Source organism: Macrotis lagotis, chromosome 1 (genome assembly GCF_037893015.1).
Source record: "Macrotis lagotis isolate mMagLag1 chromosome 1, bilby.v1.9.chrom.fasta, whole genome shotgun sequence".
In the NCBI taxonomy this organism is placed as follows: Eukaryota; Metazoa; Chordata; class Mammalia; order Peramelemorphia; family Peramelidae; genus Macrotis; species Macrotis lagotis.
Window position 1 is genome coordinate 81,005,586 of NC_133658.1, and position 23,986 is coordinate 81,029,571.

The window sequence follows — 23,986 nt, forward strand, 5'->3', positions numbered from 1 at the left end:
GACATTTACCAGTTGTATTACTTTGGGCAAACCACTTAACCTCTGCCTCAGTTTTTTCAACCTGTAAAATGGGGATAATAATAGCACCTACCTCCCAGGTTTGGTGTGACAATCAAATGAGATGATATTTTTAACAGTACTTAACACAAAGTAATTACTGTTTAAATGCTAGCTATCATCATCATCATCAATCATCATTATTATTATTAGAGTAGTGGAAACAACATTGACTTTAGAATGGGAATTGGGAGTTCCAAGAGCACCAATATTAACTGTGTGACTAATCAAGTCACTTAACCTCTTTAAGGCTCAATTTCCTTAACTATAAACTAGTTAGCTTGGTGACCTTGAAGACCCCCTGGATTTCCACCAGCTTTTCCCATGCCTGAAATGCTCTTCTTCTTTACTTGAGCTTTCTGATTTCCCTTAGCTTCTTTCGTGATTGAATTCAAATATCACCTGTCCTGCTATTTTCCTGCTCTTTCCACTGCTAGTGGATACTGGATAGTGGATACTTTGCATTGACGCTATATCTTGTATATAGATAGTCACTTATATATTGTCTCCCCTCATTACAATGTGAACTCCTTGATGTCAGGGTCAGTGGTTGGCATAGAAGAAGAAATTAATTAATATAATATAGATTTGACTACCTGAATAATTACCTCACAGGGTCATTGTGAAAGAAGCATCTTATAACTTGAATGTGTGTAGCCATTAAATGTGAGCTATGATGATTATTGTTGCCCACTGAAAATTTACTGTTTCTCATTACAATGAATAAAACGTTTGACTAGGAGCTAGAGGGACTGAGTCCCACAAGAGAAACACTGAAGAAATGATAGATTCTTGAATTATTAGGGTATCCCAAGTAGATGATATTTGCTTAATAAACTCTCACATGGCTAGTAAGTATCAGAGGTTGATTTTGAATTCCTGTCCTGATTTCAAGGCCAGTGCTCTATCTACTGTGCCATTTAATTGCCCTTGGCATTTTTGTACTTTTAGATTAGATGACTTCTGGTTCCCTATAATTCTCTTATTCTCATATTGTAATTCTCCAGAAAAGTTTGTTCTTAAACCAACCTAATCTTCAGTTTTTAATGTACCCCCCAAATCATCTTCCTCTTAGCTAATTCTGTCTTTAATGCCAGAAAGTTCTTAATTTGGAGTCAGAGGACATGGATTAGAGTCCTGATCTTTCAATTTACTATAGAAATGACCTTAAGAAAGTCTTATCTCCACTCTGAGCCTTGGTTTCTTGATTTGGTCTAAATGGTGTCTCTTCCAGATCTAAATTTATCTGTATCTGTCTATCTTTTAGATATGTTCATCTATGTGATGAATCTTCTTGTGATAAAATGAAAATATTCATCTCTGTAGTTCATTTGTTCATATAATTTTATGCCCATCTCTACTGGTGTCCACTTCTGATGTCTCATTGTGGTTTGGAGGGGAACCTGAGCCATGTCAGCAGACCATAAACCTTGGCAGAGCCTTATCAGAGCAAAATGTTGCTAGTAAGGGCCCAGTTATGGATTGTATGTTAATTTTATGGAGGATCCTAGCTAAATGTGGTGGGCTTTATCACCTGAGGGTTGGTCATTAGGTTGAATGATCACCATTCATAAAGAGCATTTATTAGACATAGAGAAGCTAGGGTCAATTTTGGTAAAGGAAAAAGTCATGGATGCCTGAGTGAGAACTATTATTATTAATATTGTTATTATCATTATTTTTACTAACAAATGGCTAGTTTAGTTGCTGATCCTACTGCAGAGAGGTCATTCTTAGCTATCCTTTCCTCCCTTTCTTCCCATTTTCCCATTCATATGATCACCTCTTGCTTGCCCCAGTAATAGCTGGATACAGAATTGCAGCAACACAGAAGCTAGTGTTTATTTTTTAGTGTCAAATTTGGGGAGTCATTGCCACACTACAGTGAATATAGAAGAAACTGATCACAAAGCTAGATCAGGGACATTCTTTTGGAGAAGAGAGAGACTTGCAGGGAACAAGGCTGCAGCTCTTTGAAGGGCAGTCACCTGAAAGATGGGTTCATGGTCTTTTACTTGGCAACAGCAATAATAATGACAACAGCAACAAGAAGCATTTCTTCAGTATTTGTTTTAATCTAGACATTGTGTCTAGCACTGACCATACAGAAAAAAAGGTAAAAACATTCTCTGGTTTCAGGCTCACATTTTCATGGTGAAGACAACCTGTAAATTACTGATGTTTAATGTTTGTCCTTTATTCTTAAAGAAGACCATGACATCCAGGAGGTCATGTCATGACATGCAAGTGAATTGGATTTGAATGAGGGGGTGCTGTGCTAAGTCACCAGCCTCTCTTTCTCCCCTGGAGCCATCTGGGTCCAGTCACCAGATATGAATCAGAATGACTGGAGATGCCCCTGAATGGGAGACAGGCAGAGTTAAGTGACTTACCCAAGGTCTCACACACTAGTAAGTGTAAAGTGTCTGAAGTCACATTTAAATTCAGATCCTCTTGACTCAAGGATTGGTGCTCTATGGAGACACAAATCAGCTTGAAATAGGGAAAAAGCTTCTTGAACATTCCAGAAATTAAATGAATGCCTATACTGGTAGCAAGCTTCCATTAATGGAGATCTTTAAATGAATAGTGGATATGACATATTGTCAGGAATACTGTAGAGGGGATCTCTACTCAGGAACAGATTAAACTAGATGACCTCTAAAGTCCTTTCTAGCTCTGAGATCTTGGGATTCTGTTGCATGCTTTCATGAAGATTCTTCAATGACAATTGCACTTTGGGAAAGGAAAATTAAAAGCCTAAAAATTAATTAACATATGGCAAGAATTGGAAGAAAAGAAGCAGGATCTTGGTGTTGACAACATGTATTGGCAACCAGTTCCATGCTATATAGTGGTGAAGCCAAACTTATCACTAGGGAAAAACAGGGATTTGAAAGTCTAACCCACTCTCCATAATTCTGTAACTGAACCTGTCCCCCCTTCCACCCTACTCATCAAAACCTGGCCCATCCCCAACTCTAGTCTGCTGAATCTGATCGCCAAGGATTTAAGAGAATGGAGTTGTGCTAAGTCATGCAAAAATAGCACATAATAAAAATGCCTTAGCCAGTGCTCTCTAATAATAATGGAACCCTGGAGGTGTGGAGAAGAAAAGAATAATAACTATAACATTAATAATGCATGTTTTTATAGTGTCTTAGTCTTGTAAAGTGCTTTCCTCACAGCCACTCTATGAATGAGGCAGTGTGAAGGTCATTATTCTCATTTGCAAACAAGGAAACTGAGGCTACAAGAGTAGAAATGCCTTGCTTATGATCCCCCATTGAGACAATGTCAGAACTGTGATTTGAATACAAGTATCTTGATTTGGAGACTTACAGAGTTGAAGAACTTCTGGAGAGTCTATACTATGGGGTCCAGAGACCTGTGTCTAAGTCTGAGCTCTGCCACTGATTTGGTTATGACCTTGGGTAATCAATCTGCTTCACTTCTTGAGTAAAAACAAGCAAGAGCCAAAGAACGATTTTCAGTAGAACCATTCATCCTTTTTAATCCTTTCCCCCCCAGCAGGAAATTAACAATTGAAAAAGTTTTGCCTCCCAGCCTTCAGTCCTTTTTACAGTATCTATTCCCTCCCAAGTGGTGGCCAAGCTTGGAAAAATTCTTGACCTTTCGGAGCTGAGACTTTGAAAAAAAAATGGAAGAGTGTGGTTTTATTTTTCATTCACCAGTATGGACAGATTGTCAGCTTGGCTACGCTCGGACGGCATTTGCCGCCTTATGGATCCCTATCTGAACATCTTGCCCTGACAGTTTCCCACATATGTAATCCTGATCCCATTGATGAGAGAAGCCCTCTCTAGATGGCAGGCTTTCAGAATGCACAGCATGAATTCTGAATCCCTCTGTGGGTTTACCTCCCTCCCCCCAACCATGGAGGAATTTTTTTTTTAAATTAAAATGTAGGGCGAATCTTCTCTTGGGGCAGTGACCCCAGAACCTTTTCTGACTCTTTAGCTTGGAATAAAAGTAGTTAAGGGGTGTGTGTGTGTGTGTGTGTGTGTGTGTGTGTGTGTGTGTTTATGTATGAAAGAGAGATATGAGGAAAGTAATAGACTATTAAATAAAGCATGATTGGGAGAAGGGATGGTGATGGGCTTAGTGGGGGACAGTTGGAGAGCATTCCAACAGCTGATCTCATCTGGTGTGTACTATTTACCTTCTATGTATGGTCTGCCTTCTCCCCCTAGATTTTAGGCTGGGGAAGACAGTAATACATAAGGATTGAGGACCCTAAAGGAGAGCAAATGATCCTCCTTGGATATTGGCTCCTGGGCAATCACCTCAACTGTCTTTCCCTAGTTCCAGCTGTGCTTCTTAGTTACCATGACTACATTTGCCATTTTCTCCTTAATTCTTTACCTTTGCCAGGTTCTGATGGGAAACATGTCCCTATTGTTTTGACAGTGGTGTCGGCGAGGTCAGTGTGTCAAGTTTGGGGAGCATGGACCCCGGCCCATCCACGGCCACTGGTCAGAGTGGTCAGCGTGGTCGGAGTGCACGCGGACCTGCGGGGGAGGAGTCACTCAGCAAGAGAGATACTGCACTAACCCCAAGTAAGACAACTGAGGGAAAAACATGTATGCAGAGGCAGGATGGCATTATGAGAGTCAGGAGAACTGGGTGGGCATCTTACTTCTGGCTCTCACTAGCTGTGTGACTTTAGGTAAATCACTTCTCTGGGATTCAGTTTCCCCTCCTATTTAAAAAAGAATAATACCATTGCTCTCGCCATCTGACAGAGTTTGGGGGAAGAAAAGGCATTCTGAACCTTCCAGCATCATAGAAATATGACTACTTAATATCACATTCAATCACCTGCATTTTACCTACAGATACAAGCATGTCCCATATAATGCTGACCCGGCTTGGCTGTTTTATAACTAGTTCATTTCAGTCAAACCCACCAGAATCTTGGTAAAACTCACCATATTGGCATGGTGTCCCAATCCTTGGGTTATTCAGAAGAGGAAGAGAGAATACTTAGGTAGTGGCTCCCTGACCCTTTGTCAGGGATTCTGTCAGTGGAGTTTCTGCTCAGCTAGAGATTGGACTTGATGTCTACTGAAGTTTCCCATGGCTCCATGATGATATGAAGGGATAATGGTCTAAACTGAAGTTTAGACTTCATGAGATTGGAGAAGTTAAGCAAAAGACAGTATCAGAGGTCTATATCTGGAAAAATTAGATACCATCTGGTCTAATCACCTCACATTGGTACAACTGAGGAAAAAGAGTCCAAGAGAGATGAAGTCTCTTGTCATAAGTTGCATATTATAAGTATCAGAGATGAGATATGAGCCCATTGCTCTGAATTCAGAGCCAATGTTTTCTCCATTATACCATACTACCTCCCCTAGTATGCTTCAGTGTTGACAGCATGCATGAAGTTTTTGCCTGTTTTCTAGTCTCAGTCTGCAAGTCCCATCAATGACAAAATGATAGAAGGTTAGTGCAAAAATATGATCAATTTTTGGATAGTTTTCTTTCTGTGGGACAGAAAGGTGTGCACGTGTGGCTGGAGCATCCTTCAGGTTAGTTCTTGAGGATTTTCTTCCCTCATTCTTATTATAGAGAAAGTCCTAAGCTTTGGAAGGTGCTAACAGTGGAATTTAAACTCTGGCAAGTCTTATAAAGCTTTTAAAAACACAAACCAAACAATGAATTATTTTTATTATCCTCCAAAATTTATCTTAACTAAGTATGGAGAGACTCATTACTAAATTACTAGTAACTAAGAGGGAGTTTTTTGTTCATGAAACAGTTGACTATAGTGTAGGGATTGGGATTTGCATTGGTTATAGACACTAATAAAATAAGAAACAGTAGAGTGGGTATCTCACTGGATCACAAATCTGAATTGAAATCTTGCTATAGGAACTGTTTTCTGAAATTAAATAGATATAATAATACTTGTACCACTCACCCCCAAAGGTTATTTTGAGGATCAAATGAAATCTTGTTTCACAAATATTTTATAAACTGTAAACCTACCTTTTGGGGCTACCTTTACAACTTGTTACTTACAGGTTCACAGGTTAAATTCCCAGGGAAATCTTAGATTCAAACTAAATCTACTCCTAAAATGTAGTTCAAGAACACCCATCAGTGCGCTTACCTTTATTAGTCAGTGTGCATAATTAGCTCAAAGCAATTTAGCATTTACTAAGATGACATGATAGAAATAGTTGTTATACAACATTCTCCCCTTCCCATAAACCTGGGGCCTACTTTCTCATAAATACTCAACGTATAAGTGGGAAGACGTTTAGAATACACAGTAGCACATTGATGGAGAGCTTCATGTGGTTCTAGTATTCTTCTGCAACTGCCTGGCTTTAATATCCCTTCTTTTCTTAAAAGGTTCTCACAGTTTTCTTCCCTGGCATAATATTTTTGCTAGGAGCATCCTACAAATGACCACCCTTGCCTTGCTTTTTTTCAGCAGCTCAACTCTCAATTGATAGGCATTATTTTCTCTTGAATTCATTGTGAGTTTTCTCCTTTGCTTCTAAGAGTCACTCTCCTTGAAGCTGATCCCTGTCCCAACTCTTTCCCTCTCTCTTACTCTCCTTGTTGGATGTGATGATCCTTGGGTGGGTAGTTCTGGTGCAACATGCAATAGATGATGGGGCCTGGGGAGGGTAGAGGACTACCCTTTCTTCCTATTGCTCTCTGCTTCAGGCATGAATGTCTATACTTCACAAACCTGTTTCCAGTCTTCTTCAAGTGTAATATTCTAAGTAGCAAGATCTATGCTATTTTTCCCCTTTGCATGCTCCAACCTTTTGATTATTTGTCAAATTCAATGAAATGATTCTTCCAAAGCAAAAGTTCCTAACCTTTTTTGAACTTGTAGACCCCTCAGAATAATATATATATATATATATATATACATATATATATATATATATATATGAAATAAAATAAAATAAAATGCATAGGATTACAAGGGTTTGCTCTATGTATATCAAGATCACCTAGTACATGGAGGTGGCTTGCTCCTTTCTGGTCCCTGGTACTACAATGCTTGGCTAGAACAGGCTGCATCTTTAAAACTGGCCAGCCTGGAAGTCCTTTCCTTTCCTGCAGTTTCTTATTGTAGCCAGGGGGTGAAGATCATAGTTTGCTTACAGCTCAGGATTCAAGAACTAAATTGGGGAAGGAAATACTCTCTTTCCTTTTCCCTTGGTTTTGAGAAATGGGTCTGGCGTCTCTCTTTGTTCTGTTTCATTTATCCAGCTACTCTGACCTATGTGGTAGGGAATGCAGGGAAATAGGGTGCCTCCATATTAGGTAATAATTAAGAGGGCAAGCCTCCTTCTATATAGAATTTGATCATCAAATTTTTTTTTTAAAAAGCAAAAAAGTATATGGATTCTAGGTGAAGAACTCCTGCCAAGCTCTCATGAGTAATAAACTGTAGACTCTGGATTTAAGCCTACTTCCTAAAATCATATTTAGAACTGGAAGAAATGTAGAAGATCCAGTCTCACATTTTACAAAGGAGAGAGACTGAGACCTGAAGAAGGGGGCTGAGTCTTATAGATAGCTGGTAGCCTTGGTAGGATTCAAATTAAGGTCTCCTACCTCCAAATCCGGTACCCTTTCTACCTTTCCAGGATACCATCCCACATAGTTTCTTGACAGTTTTGCAGTTCATTTCATGGATCTGGTTGCATCCCCTCCAGCATTTTGCAATCTCAATCTTTTCCCCAGAAAGAAATAGATGACCTAATTTAATTGCTCAGCTGGTAAAAAAGCAGGGAATGACACCAAAGAGATTTAAATTCGTTCCTAATTCCTATCTGGGGAATGAGAACCACTCCCTTCTAATGGGGTATTGTTCAGAGCAATAGCATAATGTGGTTTGAGAAAGGCTCAATCACAGAAATAATCACCAAAGGCATTCCTTATCTTTTTCCACAGAATGAAAACTAATCAAGACATTGTTTATTTTAACTTACATATGGGGCCCAAATAAAAGTAGTTTTTTTTGGCTGCCAGTCCCAAGGTGATTGCCTTAATCCTTCTCCATATCTCTTTTGGCTCTGTTTCAACAAAATGTTTTTTCCCCTGTCAAGTCACTGGTTGACTTCTTACTAAATTTGAAGCATGTGGTTGTGTCCACTTCACTCAATATAAACATTTTCTTTTTCCCACACAAGGATCCTTGGGAGTTTCCTTTTTCATATCTCAGTGGTTTTCCCAGATCAATGCATCATTTTAGCTCTTTTGAATGTTTTACCTAATGCATGTTTTTGCATTGTTTTTGTTCCCCAATAACACCTCTATCCCCACCCCCATGCCCAATAAACTTCCCTTGAAATAAAGTATAGTTAAGCAAAACCAATGGATCTATTAACTATCTAAGGCCTATTGTCTACCACCTCTCCATGAAGATGAAGGATATATGTATATATATATATATATATATATATATATATATATATATATATATATTTCATTCTCATTTTTTCACTGAACTTAATTCTTAAGTTTTTACATTTTTTCCCATTTATTTTATTCATGTTCCATGTGGTCTGAATTCCCTATAATTCTTATTTCTCATAGAGTAATTAATTATATTCCTATTAGTTTATTCAGCCATTCTGCAATAGCTCTTACTCCATGTATTTCTCCTCATTCACAGGGGTAATTTCCCAATTCCTTAACCGCATTCTACTTAAAATTCTTCTTTAAAGATACAACTTCTTCCTTGAAATCCTTCTAGATCTTCTCCAGGTGAAAGTGAACTCTCTCTCTCCTTGTGGCATTTTGCCTAGGGCTCTCCTATGCTACCTTCAATCAATCAATAAACATTATTAAGAGCTTAGATTCTATGTTAAACACTGGCGTTCCTCAATAAGTTTACAATCTAAATATATCTTGTATTGTATCTAAGATATATACAGAGTAAATAGAAGGGGATGTTCCTGGTCATTTAGAAATTAGCTAACAATCTAACTGCTTTTTTGGGAGCAAGGCCTACTGTATTTCATCTTTATATCAGTAGCACAGAGCCTTAAATGTAGCAAGGAAACAATAAGTGCTTTGTTTTCTCTCATGACTAAAGGTTTTTCCTATGTACACTAAAAGGAATATTTTTCTAAATATTTAGACATCATATCTGAAAGTTGGCATTTAAATTTTTGCTCTAGCATGTCTTAAAAACACAGTTCTGACAAAGCAAGATAGTTGGGCTGTCCTGCTGACTCCACTTTCAACCAGAGTTAGGTAGGGGAATCCAGGCACATTTCCTAGCAATATATTCTTTTTGGGTAGGGAAGACTGCTATTAAGTCCCTTAAATTAGCAACAGAGCTCTAAGAACAGATGACATGCCTTTTCTATAGTCAAGGGTAGTGTCAATGATTGTTTTCATTGTTTTATGAGTTCTGATATTTGCTTTTCCAAAGTTCAGTTAAAAAACAAACAAAAAAAAACCCCACCCCATAACCTTGAATAAGAATTAGCCTTTACATATCACTTTAAGGTTTGCAAAGCACTTTATAAATATTACCTCATTTGATCCTCATAACAATCCTGATGGTAGGTGCTATTATTATCTCCATTATCTCAAGCTCAGGCCCAAGACTCATGCTTTTCTCATGGATATTCCACTTTCCCAAGGGGGAAACTGAGGCAGACAGAGATTTTTTTTTTTAAATGACTTGCCTAGAGTAATAGTTAATTATCCAAGAGAGTTTGAATTCAGATATTCCCAACTTTAAGTCTAACATTTTATCTACCTCTTTATTAAACACCTTTTGTGTACAGAGTACCATAGTTAGCATTTGGAGGGTACAAGGTTTGGTTAAGACAGGGTTTCTGATCTCATGTTTAAGGGGAAGAATAAGATATAGAGGACTGTAAAATATAATAATAGCAATAATAATAATAATGATAATGATAATACAAGTAGGTAGTTAGTGCAGTAGATAAAACCCCAGACTTGGAATAAGAAATGCCTAAGTTCAAATTCAGATTCAGACATTTATTAGTTGTATGACCTTGGACAAATCACTTAACCACTGCCTGCCTCAGTTTCCTTGTATGTAAAATTACCTCCTAAACTTATTGTGGGAATAAAATGAGATAATATTTGTAAAATGTTTGCATCTTAAAGTGCCATATAAATGCTATTATTAGTGAACAAACTAGAGAGTAAAAGCAAAATGTTAAGTCTGAGGGGGAAAATTTTAAGTGGAAGGGAAAGTATCCTGAAGGAAATGGTCATTTGAGTTGGGCCTTAAAGATTGGGTAGGAATTTAGCTATTGAAGGTGGGAACAAGGACATTCCATGCAGAGAGAAAAATGAGACCCAACCACAGGGCCATCCCAAAGGGCAAAGTTGTCCTGTTCTGCCTGAATATAAAGTGTGAGAAGTAATAATACTACTCCCTTTTTTTTTCCATCTTAAAAAAAATTTGATTTTTAGCTTTGGTTTTTCTACCTTTAATCCATAGTCCATTCCATTTAATCTTTTCTTATAACAATAAAAATTGCCACAAATACAATAACCACCTATCTCTAGCTTCTATATTTACTTTTATTAGTCCTTTGGATATGTAGAGTCCTTATTTCACAACAATGATAGGAGGCAGATAATCCAATGATTATTATCCTCATTTCTTTTTTTTTTGTTTTTTTGCAAGGCAGTAGGGTTAAGTGACTTGCCCAAGGCCACACAGCTAGATAATTATTAAGTGTCTGAGACTGGATTTGGACTCAGGTCCTCCTGACTCCAGGGCCGGTATTCTATCCACCATGCCACCTAGCTTCCCCTGTTATTCTCATTTCACAAAAAGGAAACTGAGAGAAGGAAAGGGGAAAGGGGAGGGGTGATTGTTTAGGAAAGAACCTAGGGGGTGGTTGGATGAAGATCACAATTAAGTGTCAGAGATGGGACTCAAGCTTAAGATAATTCTGTTGAAGGAGGGTTATCCTAGATGGTAGAGGACCCTGAATACCAGGCAAAGGATATTATTTAGTAAGCAACAGTGGGTCACTGGATAATTTGGATTAAAGTGAGGCGGCCAGATCTATGCAATTCTGGAGTAGTCTATCAGGTTTTCAAGTCAAGAGTCAACTCTCTATTAATCCTTATAATAAGGTGGATTTCTGTTTGATTATAAGGCATTGGGGTTAAGTGACTAGCCCAAGGTCACACAGCTAGGTAATTATTAAGCATGGAGGCTGGATTTGAACTCAGGTCCTCCTGACTCCAGGGCTGGTGCTCTATCCACTATGCCACCTAGGCACCCCTACAAGGTGGATTTCTTATGAGAATCTTGCTAGTAAGTTGAGAAGGAATTCAGTTTGAAGAATCAGAGCTGTACAATCTGATGAACAAACAGCTACTGCTGGGTGTTCCTCAAAAGAATGCTATGTAAATACATAGCATAAATACAAAATAAGTCCTTATAATTTTACAAGAAAGGTATAGGTACAATATGGTTCAAGGTCTAGGGTGGGAGAGAAGAATGGTAATCTGGAATAGTTTCATGGAGAAATCTGCATTGATTTGGGACTTGAAGGATGGTAGGAATTCATGGAACTAGAAATCAAGTAAAGGATGAGAGCAGGATGTGGGCAAGGGTTTGAATAAAAACCTCAGCCTGGACAAAGTTCAAGGATGAAGTGATTCCCTTAGGAATGGAAGCATGGGGGAATGTTGGCTGGTGCTTATGATAGATTTAAGATGACACACCTAAGGGGAATTACCTTCTTCTGAAAGAACTTCTGGGAAATGTAAATTGGAAATTAAAGTCAGAGATCTGAGTATCCTGAGTAAAAGGATAATAGAAGTCCAAATGATGGAATGAGAGGAGTAAAGAGACTGTCCCCAGGAATATAGTTCAGAAGATCTAGCCAGTGGGAAGGAATCTATTGGGATTTTCAATAGCCAATTAAGAAATTGAATCTGAGAAGCCAGATCAGGGGCAAGGCCCATTTTGTATGCAGTCAAAGGATGTGGATTTTAATTCAGTAGTACTGAAAGTCACTATGGCAGCAGATATTTAACTTCATGCCATTTTTTTTCAAAAGATCAGGGATATCCACAAGCTTCCTAAATAATCTTAATGATCATTGAATAATAGAGCAAGAAGGGAGCTCAGAGATTATCTAATTCAGCACCTTCATTTTACAGGTTTTAAAACTGAGACTTAGTGTGGCCTTGGACCAAAATTCCTTTTCTTGCCCAGTCATTCAGGTTAGCTAGCTGCAGCAATGACTCAAAATGCTACTCTCAGAGTTGAATGGACCATAAATCTGTCTCCCATCCCCCCAAGCAGAGGTAGGGCTGGAGCGTAGACAAGTTGATTCAATTATAGTTAAGCATCCATAGATAAAATTGTGTGTTTATTAATTTAATTTGGTTTATTAAGTGTCAATTGTTTTCTTTTATTCTAGACCACAACATGGTGGCAAGTTCTGTTCAGGGTCTAGTCGCCTGTATCAACTGTGCAATGTTCACCCTTGTCCAGCCAATAGTGTGGACTTCCGGGGTCAGCAGTGCGCTGAGTATAACAGCAAGCCTTTCCGAGGATGGTACTACCAGTGGAAACCTTATACTAAAGTGGAAGGTAATTGGATTTTTTTTTTGTTCTCAGGAAAATATTAATTTTTATTAGTGAGAACAGTTACATGATTCAATATACTTCATTTAAAAAAACACTGTGTATGCCCTGGGGATGGGAATGTCTTACAATTAATTACAATTGCTAGTAATTATTTCATTTAATTTGATCAGTATATATTTTTTCACTATTTCCTTACACATTACTAAAATATTCTTGTTTAAGAGTAAACATATTACTCCCTCCCCCCCACGAAAATATGAAACCTCATGTGAAATAAAATAAAAGAAAGAGAAAAAAATTTGTTTCAGTCTGTGTTCTGATACCATCATCTCTGTCTTGGGTAGATTACATTCTTTATCATAAGTCCATCACAGAAGTTACTTCCATATTTTTCCACAGTTACTGTTGCTGATTGTAATTTCCTCCATCCATTCCTCCCCACTACCATCTATTATGTTTTTTCTCTCCTTTCATTCTGTCCTGTCACCCTAAAATGTGCTGTAGGGTAGCTGAGTGGCACAGAGGACAAAGTATGGGCCCTGGGGCCAAGAGGCCCCATACCACCCCAGAGACCCAGCAATCACCCAGCCCTGTGGTCTTGGACAGGCCACCCAATCCCAAAACCTTGCAAAAAGTAAAAAAGAAAATGTGTTATATCTGACTATTCTCTCCTATGATCTACCCTCTCCTCTATCACCCACACCCCCCTTCCCCCATCCCCCTTCTCTCCTTTTTTCTCTAGATGTCTATACCCTATTGAGTGTGTATTCTGTTTCCTCTCTGAGCCACCTCTGATAAGAGTGAAGGTTCCCTCATTCTCCCTTGCCTTCCCCCTTCCATACGATTGCAAAAGCTCATTGCAAAAAAAAATATCTTTTATATGAAATATCTTAGCCTATTCCACCTCTCCTTTCTCTTGCTCCCAGTATATTCTCTTTCACCCATTGACTCCATTTTTGCTATATATTATGTATCTTCAAATTCATCTCCCTCCTGTGCTTCATCTATAAAAGCTCCTTCTACCTGCTCTATTAAATGAGAAGGTTCATATGAGTATTATCAATATCATCTTTCCATGCAGGAATATATGCAGCTCATCATCAGTAAGTCCTTAATAATTTACCCTTCTCCTCCACTCTCTATGCTTCACTTGAGTCCTGTACTTGAACTTCAAACTTTCTGTTCAGCTCTGGTCATTTCATCAGGAACATTTGAAATTCCCCTGTTTCACTGAACATTCATCTTTTCCCCTGGAAGAGGATGTTCAGTTTTGTTGGGTAGTTGATTCTTGGTTGCATTCCAAGCTCTTTTGCCTTCTGGAATATTATATTCCAAGCCCTATGAGCCCTTAATGTAGTTGCTGCTAAGTCCTGAGTAATCTTGACTGTAGCAACATTATATTTGAATTGTGTCCTTCTGGCTGCTTATAATACTTTTTCTTTGATTTGGGAGTTCTGGAACTTGGCTATAATATTCCTGGGTTTATTTTGGGGGAGGGGATCTCTTTCCAGGGGAGGTTAGTGAATTCTCTCAATTTCTATTTTGACCTCTGCTTCTAGGATATCAGGGCAATTTTCCTGTAGGAATTCTTTTAAAATGAGGTCAAGGCTCTTTTCCTGATCATGACTTTCAGGTATCCCAGTAATTTTTTTTTTAGTTTTTTTCAAGGCAAATGGGGTTAAGTGGCTTGCCCAAGACCACACAGCTAGGTAATTATTAAGTGTTCGAGGCCTTGAGCTCAGGTACTCCTGACTCCAGGGCCAGTGCTCTATCCACTACTCCACCTAGCTGCCCCTATCCCAATAATTTTTAAATTATCTTTCCTGAATCTGTTTTCCAAATCACTTGTTTTTTTCAATGAAATGTTTCACATTTTCTTCTAATTTTTCTTCTAATAAAATTCTTCTAATTTCTTCTAATTTTTCATTCTTTTGGTGTTGAAGTATTGTGTCTTGATTCTCGTAAAGTCATCAGCTTCATTTAGCTCCATTCTACATCTGAAGGATTTGTTTTCCTCAGAGAACTTTCTTATCTCCTTTTCCATCTGGCCAATTCTGCTTTTTAAAGCATCCTTCCCCTCAATAACTTTTTGAACTGTTTTATTCATTTGACCTAAGCTGGTTTTTAGCATGTTATTTTCTTCCGCATTTTTTTGGATCTCCTTGACTATGCTGCTGACTTCCTTTTCATGTTTTTCCTGCATCTCTCTCATTTCTTTACCCAATTTTTCTTCTATCACCCTTACTTGATTTTCAAAGTCTTTTTTGAGCTTTGTCACAGCCTGAGCCCAACTTCTATGTTTCTTGGAGTCTTTAGATGTAGAAGCTTGGATTTTCTCATCTTCAGACTGAGCATTTTGATCCTCCATGAAATCATAGACAAAGTAGTTGTCAGTGGTCTGGTTCCTTATTTTTTTTTCTGTTTACTCATTTCCCCAGCCTGTGCCTGGTTTGGGGTGCTTCTTGAGCTTTTGAGTTTTATTGGGACACCTCCACAAAGACCTCAGTGTATGAGGCTCTGACTGCTTTCCTGGTCTGTAAATGACCACCTCTGCCATGGGGTTGAGGGGTGGGGGAGTCCTTGCTCTATGGGGAATCTAGACTGTGATCAGGATCTGAATGTGGTCAGAGTCCTGTTCCAAGAACAGAGAACAGACCTTGGAAGTATACCTCCGCTCCCTTGCCTTCGGTGGGCTGAGCTCAGGTTGCAGCTACCTGGAGGCTCCTGCTGGGCAACTATGCAGGCCTGCTTGTTTCCTGGATCTGGGCTGCTGCTTCCATGCTGAGTGCCCAACCACATTGAGGGCCTGGGATTTGCAGAATGCCATGACCATGCTGAGGGCCTGGGCTTTGCTCTTGCAGAGGTCCCCCCACTGATCTTCCAAGCTGTGCTTGGTGCTCCCTGGGGTACAGATCAGGAAACTGCTTCTGCTGCTGGGAGCCACAACTGCCAAGAACCCTGGGGCTGTACCCAGAGGCTGAAGTTCCTTCACTCTGGCAGGGCTGCCCCTCTACCCCTAGGGAACAGTTTTTCCACTATTTTCCAGGTTACCTTGGGCTGGAGAATTGCCTCACCAGATCTTTCTGTGGGTTCTGTCTCTTGAAAATTTAGTCGGAGTCATAATTTTAAGATTTTTGAAATATTTTGGTGAGAGTACCTAGGAGAGGCTCTTCTCCTGCTGCCATCTTGGCTCTACCCCTCATAATTGGATTTTAATATGAGAAACTGGAGTCCTTTGCTTTGGTTGCTTCCATATGGAATTGTGAGGGCCCTATTATACTTCTGGTAGACAGGGGATAGCTAAATCTGATGGACTGTTATTTTATGCCATTTCTCAGGGGAGATTATTCCTCAGTTTGTGAGCTGGTGCTCCTGATAGGTTTTCTGGGATCCCATTTGATTGAAAGACCTTGAATTTGGGCATAAAAGACCTAGGTTTGAATCTAGACTCATTGGCTTAATAATAATATCTATGTGAACTTGGATAAATTTCTTCTCTTTGCTGGGATAAACATTCAATTTCCCATTTTGTATTTCAGTTTCCTCATCCATTGAATGAGAAAGTTGCATTAGATCAGAGAGTCTTAAACTTTTTCATGTCATGGGCCTCTTTGGAAGTCTAGTGATGCCAATAAGTCCTTTATCAAAACAATGGTTTGTTGACTACATCACTGAAGGCAAGGTTAAGTTTCTAATTGAAGTTAGTGAAAATAGGTCGTAATATTTTTCCTCACCTAAGTTCATGGATGCCTTAAAATCAATCCAGACTCCCACAGGGATGCCTTTGGTGATTTCTAAGGTCCCTTTCAGTTCTAACTTCTCTGATTCCCTGAACACAGGTTGGGGGGGGGTGTACTAAATGAGCCAACTGACTCCCCAGAGAGTAACAGGAATTCTTGTTTACTATAAAAGATTATTTCTCTCTCTTAATTCCAACCAGATTACTTTAGGTCTCTAGATATTAAGAATGGACAGTTTAGAAATCACTAGAAACCACCTTTGAATGGAATTCCCCATAGATGTCACCTTTCCTTCTGTTGTACACTATTCTGGGGAATGACTATCCCTGGACACTGCCAACATGGACAAATACAAACGAAAACATTATTCAAATTTCTTTTTTTGGGAGGCTGTCGTGAAATCTACATATTGCATGTAAAGAGCTGTATGAATAGTAGCTATAGTTGAACAAAACAGGAGAAATCACTGCCTTTGGCTTGGTAACTGCCTTCAGTCACTTCTTATTCCCTTGGACTTTAAGGATCCCTCCCTTCCATTCCATGTGGTTTTACTTGCTTTTCTACACTTCTTTTTGATAAGATGCCCCTCCAGTCCTATAGCAGTAAACTTCACTTTCCTTTGGAGTGTCCTTGTGTCTCAACTTACTGCTGACATTTCTGCTTATCAGTCTCCTGAGAATGTTAATTATAAATTGGTAAGAATTGTCCAACCAAAATATCTTATGAAATTTGATATGTCTAGTAAATGCAGCATGTTCAGAAAAGTACATGTCAGTGGATTACTCATTCTTCAAGGCTTCAATAGTCATGATTTCATCTCCATGGATACCTGTGAGGCAGCATGATATAGTAGAAATCTGACTGGACTTGTGTGATTTTTTTTAGACGAGTTATCTGGCTGGACCTCAGTTTCCTCATGTGTAAAATAAAGGATTGGACTAAACCTCTAGACTTATAATAAACTATGTGAGATAAAGAAATAATTTATATATAAATACATTATGTCTCAAAATAAACTTAGATTTAGATCTAACTTTAGATTTAGAGCTTAGATCATCAAGTTTTCTCTCACCCCCATTTTACAGGTGAGGAAACTGAGACTCACAGACACTGAGATCACACAGGTAGCAGATCCAGGATTCCAGCCTGAGTCTTCTGACTTCAGATTCAGCATAATATATCTGAGGTCAAGTCAGCAGCAATTATAATGTCCCAGGCACTATAATAAGGACTAGGATACAAAAAAAGGCAAAAACTAACAAATAGAAAACTAAGCCATCCTTGCTGTCAAGGAATTCAGAATATAATGGGGGAGACAACATGCAAATAAAAAGATATGCATGTATTTGTGTATGCACATACTTATGTGTATATATATGTGTGTGTGTGTGTGTGTGTGTGTGTGTGTGTGTACTGATTGATAGAGACCTATAATTATATACCTATACATTTATATACATATATACTTACATACAAATAAGTAAAATAAATTGGAGATAATCTTAGAGGAAAGGTAGGAGGTTATGCTTTAGCCAATACTTGAAATAAACCAGGGAAGCCAGAATGAGCAGAGAGAATAGAAAGAATTCCAGGTACAAGGGAAGTCAGTAAAAATGTTTTCTGTTAGAGATGGAGTTGTTGTATGTGGGGAACACCAAGAAAGCTGGTGTCACTGGATTGCAGAATATGTAGACAGTGTAAGATTTAAGACTGAAAAAGTAGGAGAAGGCTAGGTTATGAAGGGCTTTAAGAGTAAAACAGAATTTTTATTTGATTTGGAAGGTAATAGGGAGCCACATATATTTCAATAGACTTTTGTACATATTTTATTCAAGCATAAACTTCCAGAAAGTGGAATTCTGAAGGTAATAGGGAGCCACACATATTTCAATGGACTTTCAATGGAATTTTGTATACATTTGAGTTAAGCATAAATTTTGAGAAAGTGGAGATTTCTATATAGTATTATATCTTTGGGAGAATTATAGTAATAGGAATAGTAATAGGGATTGCCAAAAGTTATTGCCTTTTATTCAATTAAATAAACATTTATTAAGTTCCTACTTTGTACAGAGCACTATGCTTGTCACTTGGAGGGGTATTATTTCTCAACCCTCAGGTAAACTTGTATCTCACAGTCTAATAAAAAGATAAATCACAAACCCAGGTAAGTTTGTTGTACATTATATGACAGATACATTAAAGATGCAAACAGAGTGCCAGATAAAGACTAAGGAAGATGATTCTTACTCATCAGGGGTTCAGAGAAGGCTTTCTGAAAGATGTTTTATGTGAGTTTGAACATTAAAAAAATGGGTAGCAACTCAGGAGGTAAAAAAAAAAGAAAAAGGTATTCTAGAATCAGAGAACAATGTGAACTAAGGCAAAGGGGGTGGGAGCAGTTCATAGCAGAGTTATTCAGTTAAGTTGGAGTGTATATAGTGGAATGAAGTAAGAGGAGATAAAGGCTAGATGTGTAGACTGGTGCCAGAATGTAGACAGCATGGAATGACAGGCAGAGAAAATAGTCTGAACTTTAAAGAGAGGTTTGAGATGATTAGGGAGACCAGCCTATCAATTCATCCCTTTTCCTTAGTTGTGGAACTGTCAGATGATGCTATTTGTTTTGGAATTCACCTTGTCCTAATTGTAGAATCTTGTTTTAAAATCAGGAAGTTAAAAAAAAAGTAAAAAAAAAATCAGGAGGTTCAAAGAGCCGTGAAAGAAAGTAGGTATGACATTACATAAGGTGTGATTATAATGTAAGGAAATAAAGTGAAGAACCGAAGTAGATGACAGGAAGAAGGATGTAATAAAGAGCAAAAACCATCAATAACTGGGGCAACACAGTTGCCCTGGAAGAATGGTGTGAAACATGTTTTCAAGTAATATTTTTAGAATGGGGAGGAGAGGAGGGCAGCAAAATGCTAGAACCTAATGGAGGTGAGACAAGGTTCTCTATTAGTGATTCCTTTTCTCTTTATCAGAGTTAGGTATGGGAAGAAATGTGTATACGTGTGGGTGTGTTTATGAGAAGAAATGTATATATGTTTGAGTCTGTGTATATATGTGTTCAGAGGCATTGTCAAAGTAGGTTGTCTGCTTGGCTCAGTTTGGTGGTATCGCCTTCAACCAACTCTCCCAACACCTCCATTATTTGGCAGAAGGGTTTGGTCCTGGACTAGACTTTTTATGGGGCTAGCCTTCATTCACCATCAGCATGTAGAAGAAGAGATAAACATCTATACAAATGCATCCTGTAGAGTTGAGAGAGATCAATGGGTGGAACAGGATGTTAACCTTCTCCTTCATCATGTCTGCCATCCCTGGACTCTTGGTCCCTGGTTGTTTCCCACCATCCTCTGATCTCATCAATTTGTGGGTACCTGGAGCTGAAACTACATGTCATATCATAGTTACTTACCTCTTGCTTTTCTCTCTCTGGTAAAGTCCTTGAGTTAGGAAGCGTCAGGAAGTAGAAGCAGCAGAATGGAACCAGCAAATATTTTCAGTACCCTCCAAATTAAACAACCCAGGATAATGCCCAAGCCATACTGCCCTAGTTTCAGCTTTGATTGGGTAGAAGGTTGGATGTAATTCTTAGATGTCTAAACTCCAAGAACATGAGTTACAAACAAGTTAAGTTTAAGAGTTTAATTCTAAGGCATAAGTATGATCTTGTTATCAGTTGAGACTTGATAGGACAAGATTTATGGAAAATAGCCTTGTTCTAAAGAAAAAGAGTTGTTAGAAAGGGCAGTCCTAGTGCTGCTAGTTTTACTCTTGATGGCCAAGCAGAACAAGTGTTATCCTTCATTAAATAATTAATAATAATAAAAATAATAATAATAAACTAACATTTATATATCACTGCAATGCTTGCAAAGTACTTGATATGTGTTATCTCATTTGATCATCATCTAATCCTGGGGAATAGTTTTCTTTCTTTTTAATTAAATCTGATAGAGTGGTTTTTTTTCTTTTTAATTAATTAAATCTGCATTTCATAGATAAAGAAACTGAGGCAAGCAAGTTAAGTGACTTGTTATTAAGTAACTGAGACAGGATTTGAATTCAGGACTTCCTGACTCTTTATCTAGCATTCTACCCTCTTAGCACACCACCTAACTGATGCCTGTTAGTACTTTCATTGCCTGAAGATCGAGTATATAGGTTATATTTACTTATATGTATCCATGTTGTCTCCTTTTTTGGAGGCTAAGAATTTCATTTTTGCCTTTGTATGACCACTATTTAGCACAGTTACTGACACATAATAGATACTTGATAAGTTTTTGCTGATTGATTGAGAATTCCATTTAGATTGCTTTTCTTTACCCCCCCTACCCACTTCCTCCATTATTCTATGTTTCATGTGGTTTCAGGTCTCCTTCTTTTCCTGATCATTCTCTTATGTACACTCTCCACCTTGTCAATCACTACCTTTACTAAAATAAGGCATCCAGAATTGCCCATCACCAGTCCTGTGACATTTCTTTCATTCTTCCTAATTTCTTAAACCACCACTGGAAGAATTCTTGCATAACATCTTCTACTTCTTCTGGAAAGAATAAATATTCATCAGAATGCCAAAAAAATACAACCTGGATTGACTAATGCAGCCTTGACCAGACTATGCCACATAGCTCAGAGGAACAAAAAAATTTCAAATAAATTATAATGATAAAAAATACTAACAAAATTAAGAAGACCTACTAGCAGCTAGGGTGATGTGAGAAAGAATATGACAAAAGTCTATTTTGGAGTAAGAGTCAAAACAATGAAAAAAAAAACAATGAAAGAAACAACAAAGCCCCCAAGGAATGGAACTCTCTCCAGTAACAACAACAAACAACAATAACAGTAAATGAATGCAAAGTTTCTTCCCATCTGTTTAATGTGGAATCCATCTTCCCAGGAAGCAATAATGAACTCAAGACTTATCTATAAAGTAGAGTCTAGAAGCCTGGAGCAGACTTGCCATTGTTTCAGAGGAATCCTGGATTACTACATGAATCCAGAGTTAAAGAAGAGTATCCAGACTTTTATTGAGGCCATATTTCCTTATTTACATTTCTTTTTATTTTATTGCTCTTTTTTCCCCCATCATCTTTATTCCTATTCCATCCTTCTCTCCTACCTGGCAAGTTCTTCCTTGAAAGAAAGAATGAAAAGAGAAAGCAGCTTATCAAAACTAATTAGTACATCAATCTTATCTGACAATGGATGCCATATGGGTATCCACATCTATAGTCCCCTTGACTCCGGAAAGAAGGGAGGGAGGGCTGTTTTCTCATTTTTTATTTTTCAGAACAAAACTTTAGTCATTATGGGTGTACATCATTCAGTTTCTTTCAAGAATTCACATTCTGTGGTCTAGTCTAAAATAGGTAGCTAATATATCTACCAAGGAAGTCAAAGACAAAATGGAGGAATGGGTCTCAAATATATCAAAATGTTTGTTAGAGAAGTTTTTGTGGTAACAAAAATACTGGAAGCTAAAACTGCTCATCAATTAGAAAGTGGCTGAACCCATTGAGGAAATAATAATGATGATAATAATAATAATAATAGCAGTTAGGATTTACATAGCATTTGCTATATTTCAGACACATTAAAATATTACAATTAATATCTAAGTGAGATTCTCACAGCCACCCTGTTACAAAAACTCAAAACTGAGGCAAACAGAGGATGATTTATCCAAGGTCACATAGCTAGTAAATATCTGAGGTCAGATTTGAACTCAGGCACATGAATACTATTTCAACATGGTCTTTGGTATATAGTAGACAATAATAATGTTTTGTCCTTCATTTTCAAAGAAGAAGACCATGACATCAGAGAGATGATGTCATGACGAATACATGAATTGGATCTGAGTGAGGGAAGCTGTGCAAAGTCACCAGACTCGCTTTCTCTTCTAGTGGCCAGATATGAATCAGGATGACTGGAGATGACTCTGAATTGGAGGCAATCAGGGTTAAGTGACTTGCTCAAGATCACACTGCTAGTAACAGTCAAGTGTCTGAGGCCAGATTTGAACTTCTGTCCTAACTCCAAGGCCAGTGTTCTATTCATTGCACCACCTAGCTTAATAAATATTTATTGTATGATCCTGAAATGACAAATATGAAGAATTTCTGAAAAATTTGAGAAGACTCACATGAACATATAAAGATCAGCAAAGTAAGAGAATAGTTTAAGCAAAGATCCTAGCAATGTAAAAGGAAACAAGTAGGAGAGACAGGGAAACTAGGAACAGAATATCATACATTGTTAGATATATAATACGTTGGTTCGTTTTGTTTTACTTAAAATTATATTTTCTTACTAAGCCATTGAGAAATTACAATGATGTGTTTTTTAAGCATTAATAAGCATTTTTTTTAAAAAAAATATTTCTTGGGGCAGCTAGGTGGTAGAGTGGATAGACCAGCCCTGGAGTCAGGAGTACCTGAGTTCAAATCCAACCTCAGATTGAGTTACTCTTTCATCCTAACATTTTATAAAAAAAATATCTAGGAGTTGCTATAGATAAAGTATCTTGAATTTGGAGTCAGAAAGACTTGAATTCAAATTATGTCTCAAGTACTTGCTATGTTACAACCCTGGGCAAGTCAGTTGACCTCTCAGCCTTGATTTCCTCATCTATAAAGTGAAGATAATAATAATAGAACCTACCTCACATTGTTGTGAGAATCAAATGAGTAACCTATGTAAAAAGTGCTTTATAAAACTTATTAAAGTGCTACATAAATTATAAATAGCTATTAAACTGCCAAAAATTTTCAGAAAAACATTCATGAGTTTTAATCAAGTGATGACTTACAGGTTAAGCTCCTGGTGTTTGTTCTTGACTCTGTTCTCTCTTCATCTGTTTGTTTTCAGAGAAGGATAGATGCAAACTTTACTGCAAGGCTGAAAACTTTGAATTTTTCTTTGCAATGGCTTCCAAGGTGAAAGATGGCACTCCTTGTTCCCCAAACAAAAATGATGTTTGCATTGATGGTATATGTGAGGTGAGAGACTATTTACTTATTTGAGGTGCACAGGAGTATGTGTATATACTTATTCCTCTGGTTTGGAGTTAGAAATCCTGTGTTCAAACCACTTCCAGTCTCTGGTTCTCAATTACTAATGTGTAAAATCTAGATAATAATGTTTGTTTTTGTGTGGTACAAATAAGATAAGGAAAGCATGAAGAATATTGTGATTATAAAGCACTGTGTCAATTATAATCATCATCATCATTATGAATTTAATACTAAAAATTGGCAAATGCCTTTTTCCTTAGCTTTTGAGTTTTGTCTTTATTTTGTTTTTTATCATAGCTGGTAGGATGTGATCACAAACTGGGCTCCCAAGAAACTTTGGATGCTTGTGGCATTTGCAAAGGAGATAATTCAACCTGCAAGTTTTATAAAGGCCTGTACCTTGACCAGCATAAAGCAAACGGTAAGATATGGTTTCAATCAGTAGTTGGTTATGTATTTTTTTTGTTGTTGTTGGGAAAGAAATTGGGGTTCTTTCCTAGTCTATGGAGCAAATTGATGAGTAGGGACTTGATGACCTGTGC

At 37.8% G+C, this 23,986-nt stretch overlaps 1 protein-coding gene across 1 annotated transcript in view; it reads left to right on the forward strand.

Annotated features, from left to right (window-relative positions):
• The window catches only part of ADAMTS18 (ADAM metallopeptidase with thrombospondin type 1 motif 18), a 190,268-nt gene that overhangs the window by 103,285 nt on the left and 62,997 nt on the right, over window positions 1–23,986 (forward strand). The window contains exons 12-15 of the mRNA XM_074203596.1: window positions 4,489–4,637; window positions 12,498–12,670; window positions 23,299–23,429; window positions 23,742–23,865. Of these exons, the coding sequence (XP_074059697.1) occupies window positions 4,489–4,637; window positions 12,498–12,670; window positions 23,299–23,429; window positions 23,742–23,865 (577 nt within the window). The remainder of the gene's footprint in view (window positions 1–4,488; window positions 4,638–12,497; window positions 12,671–23,298; window positions 23,430–23,741; window positions 23,866–23,986) is intronic.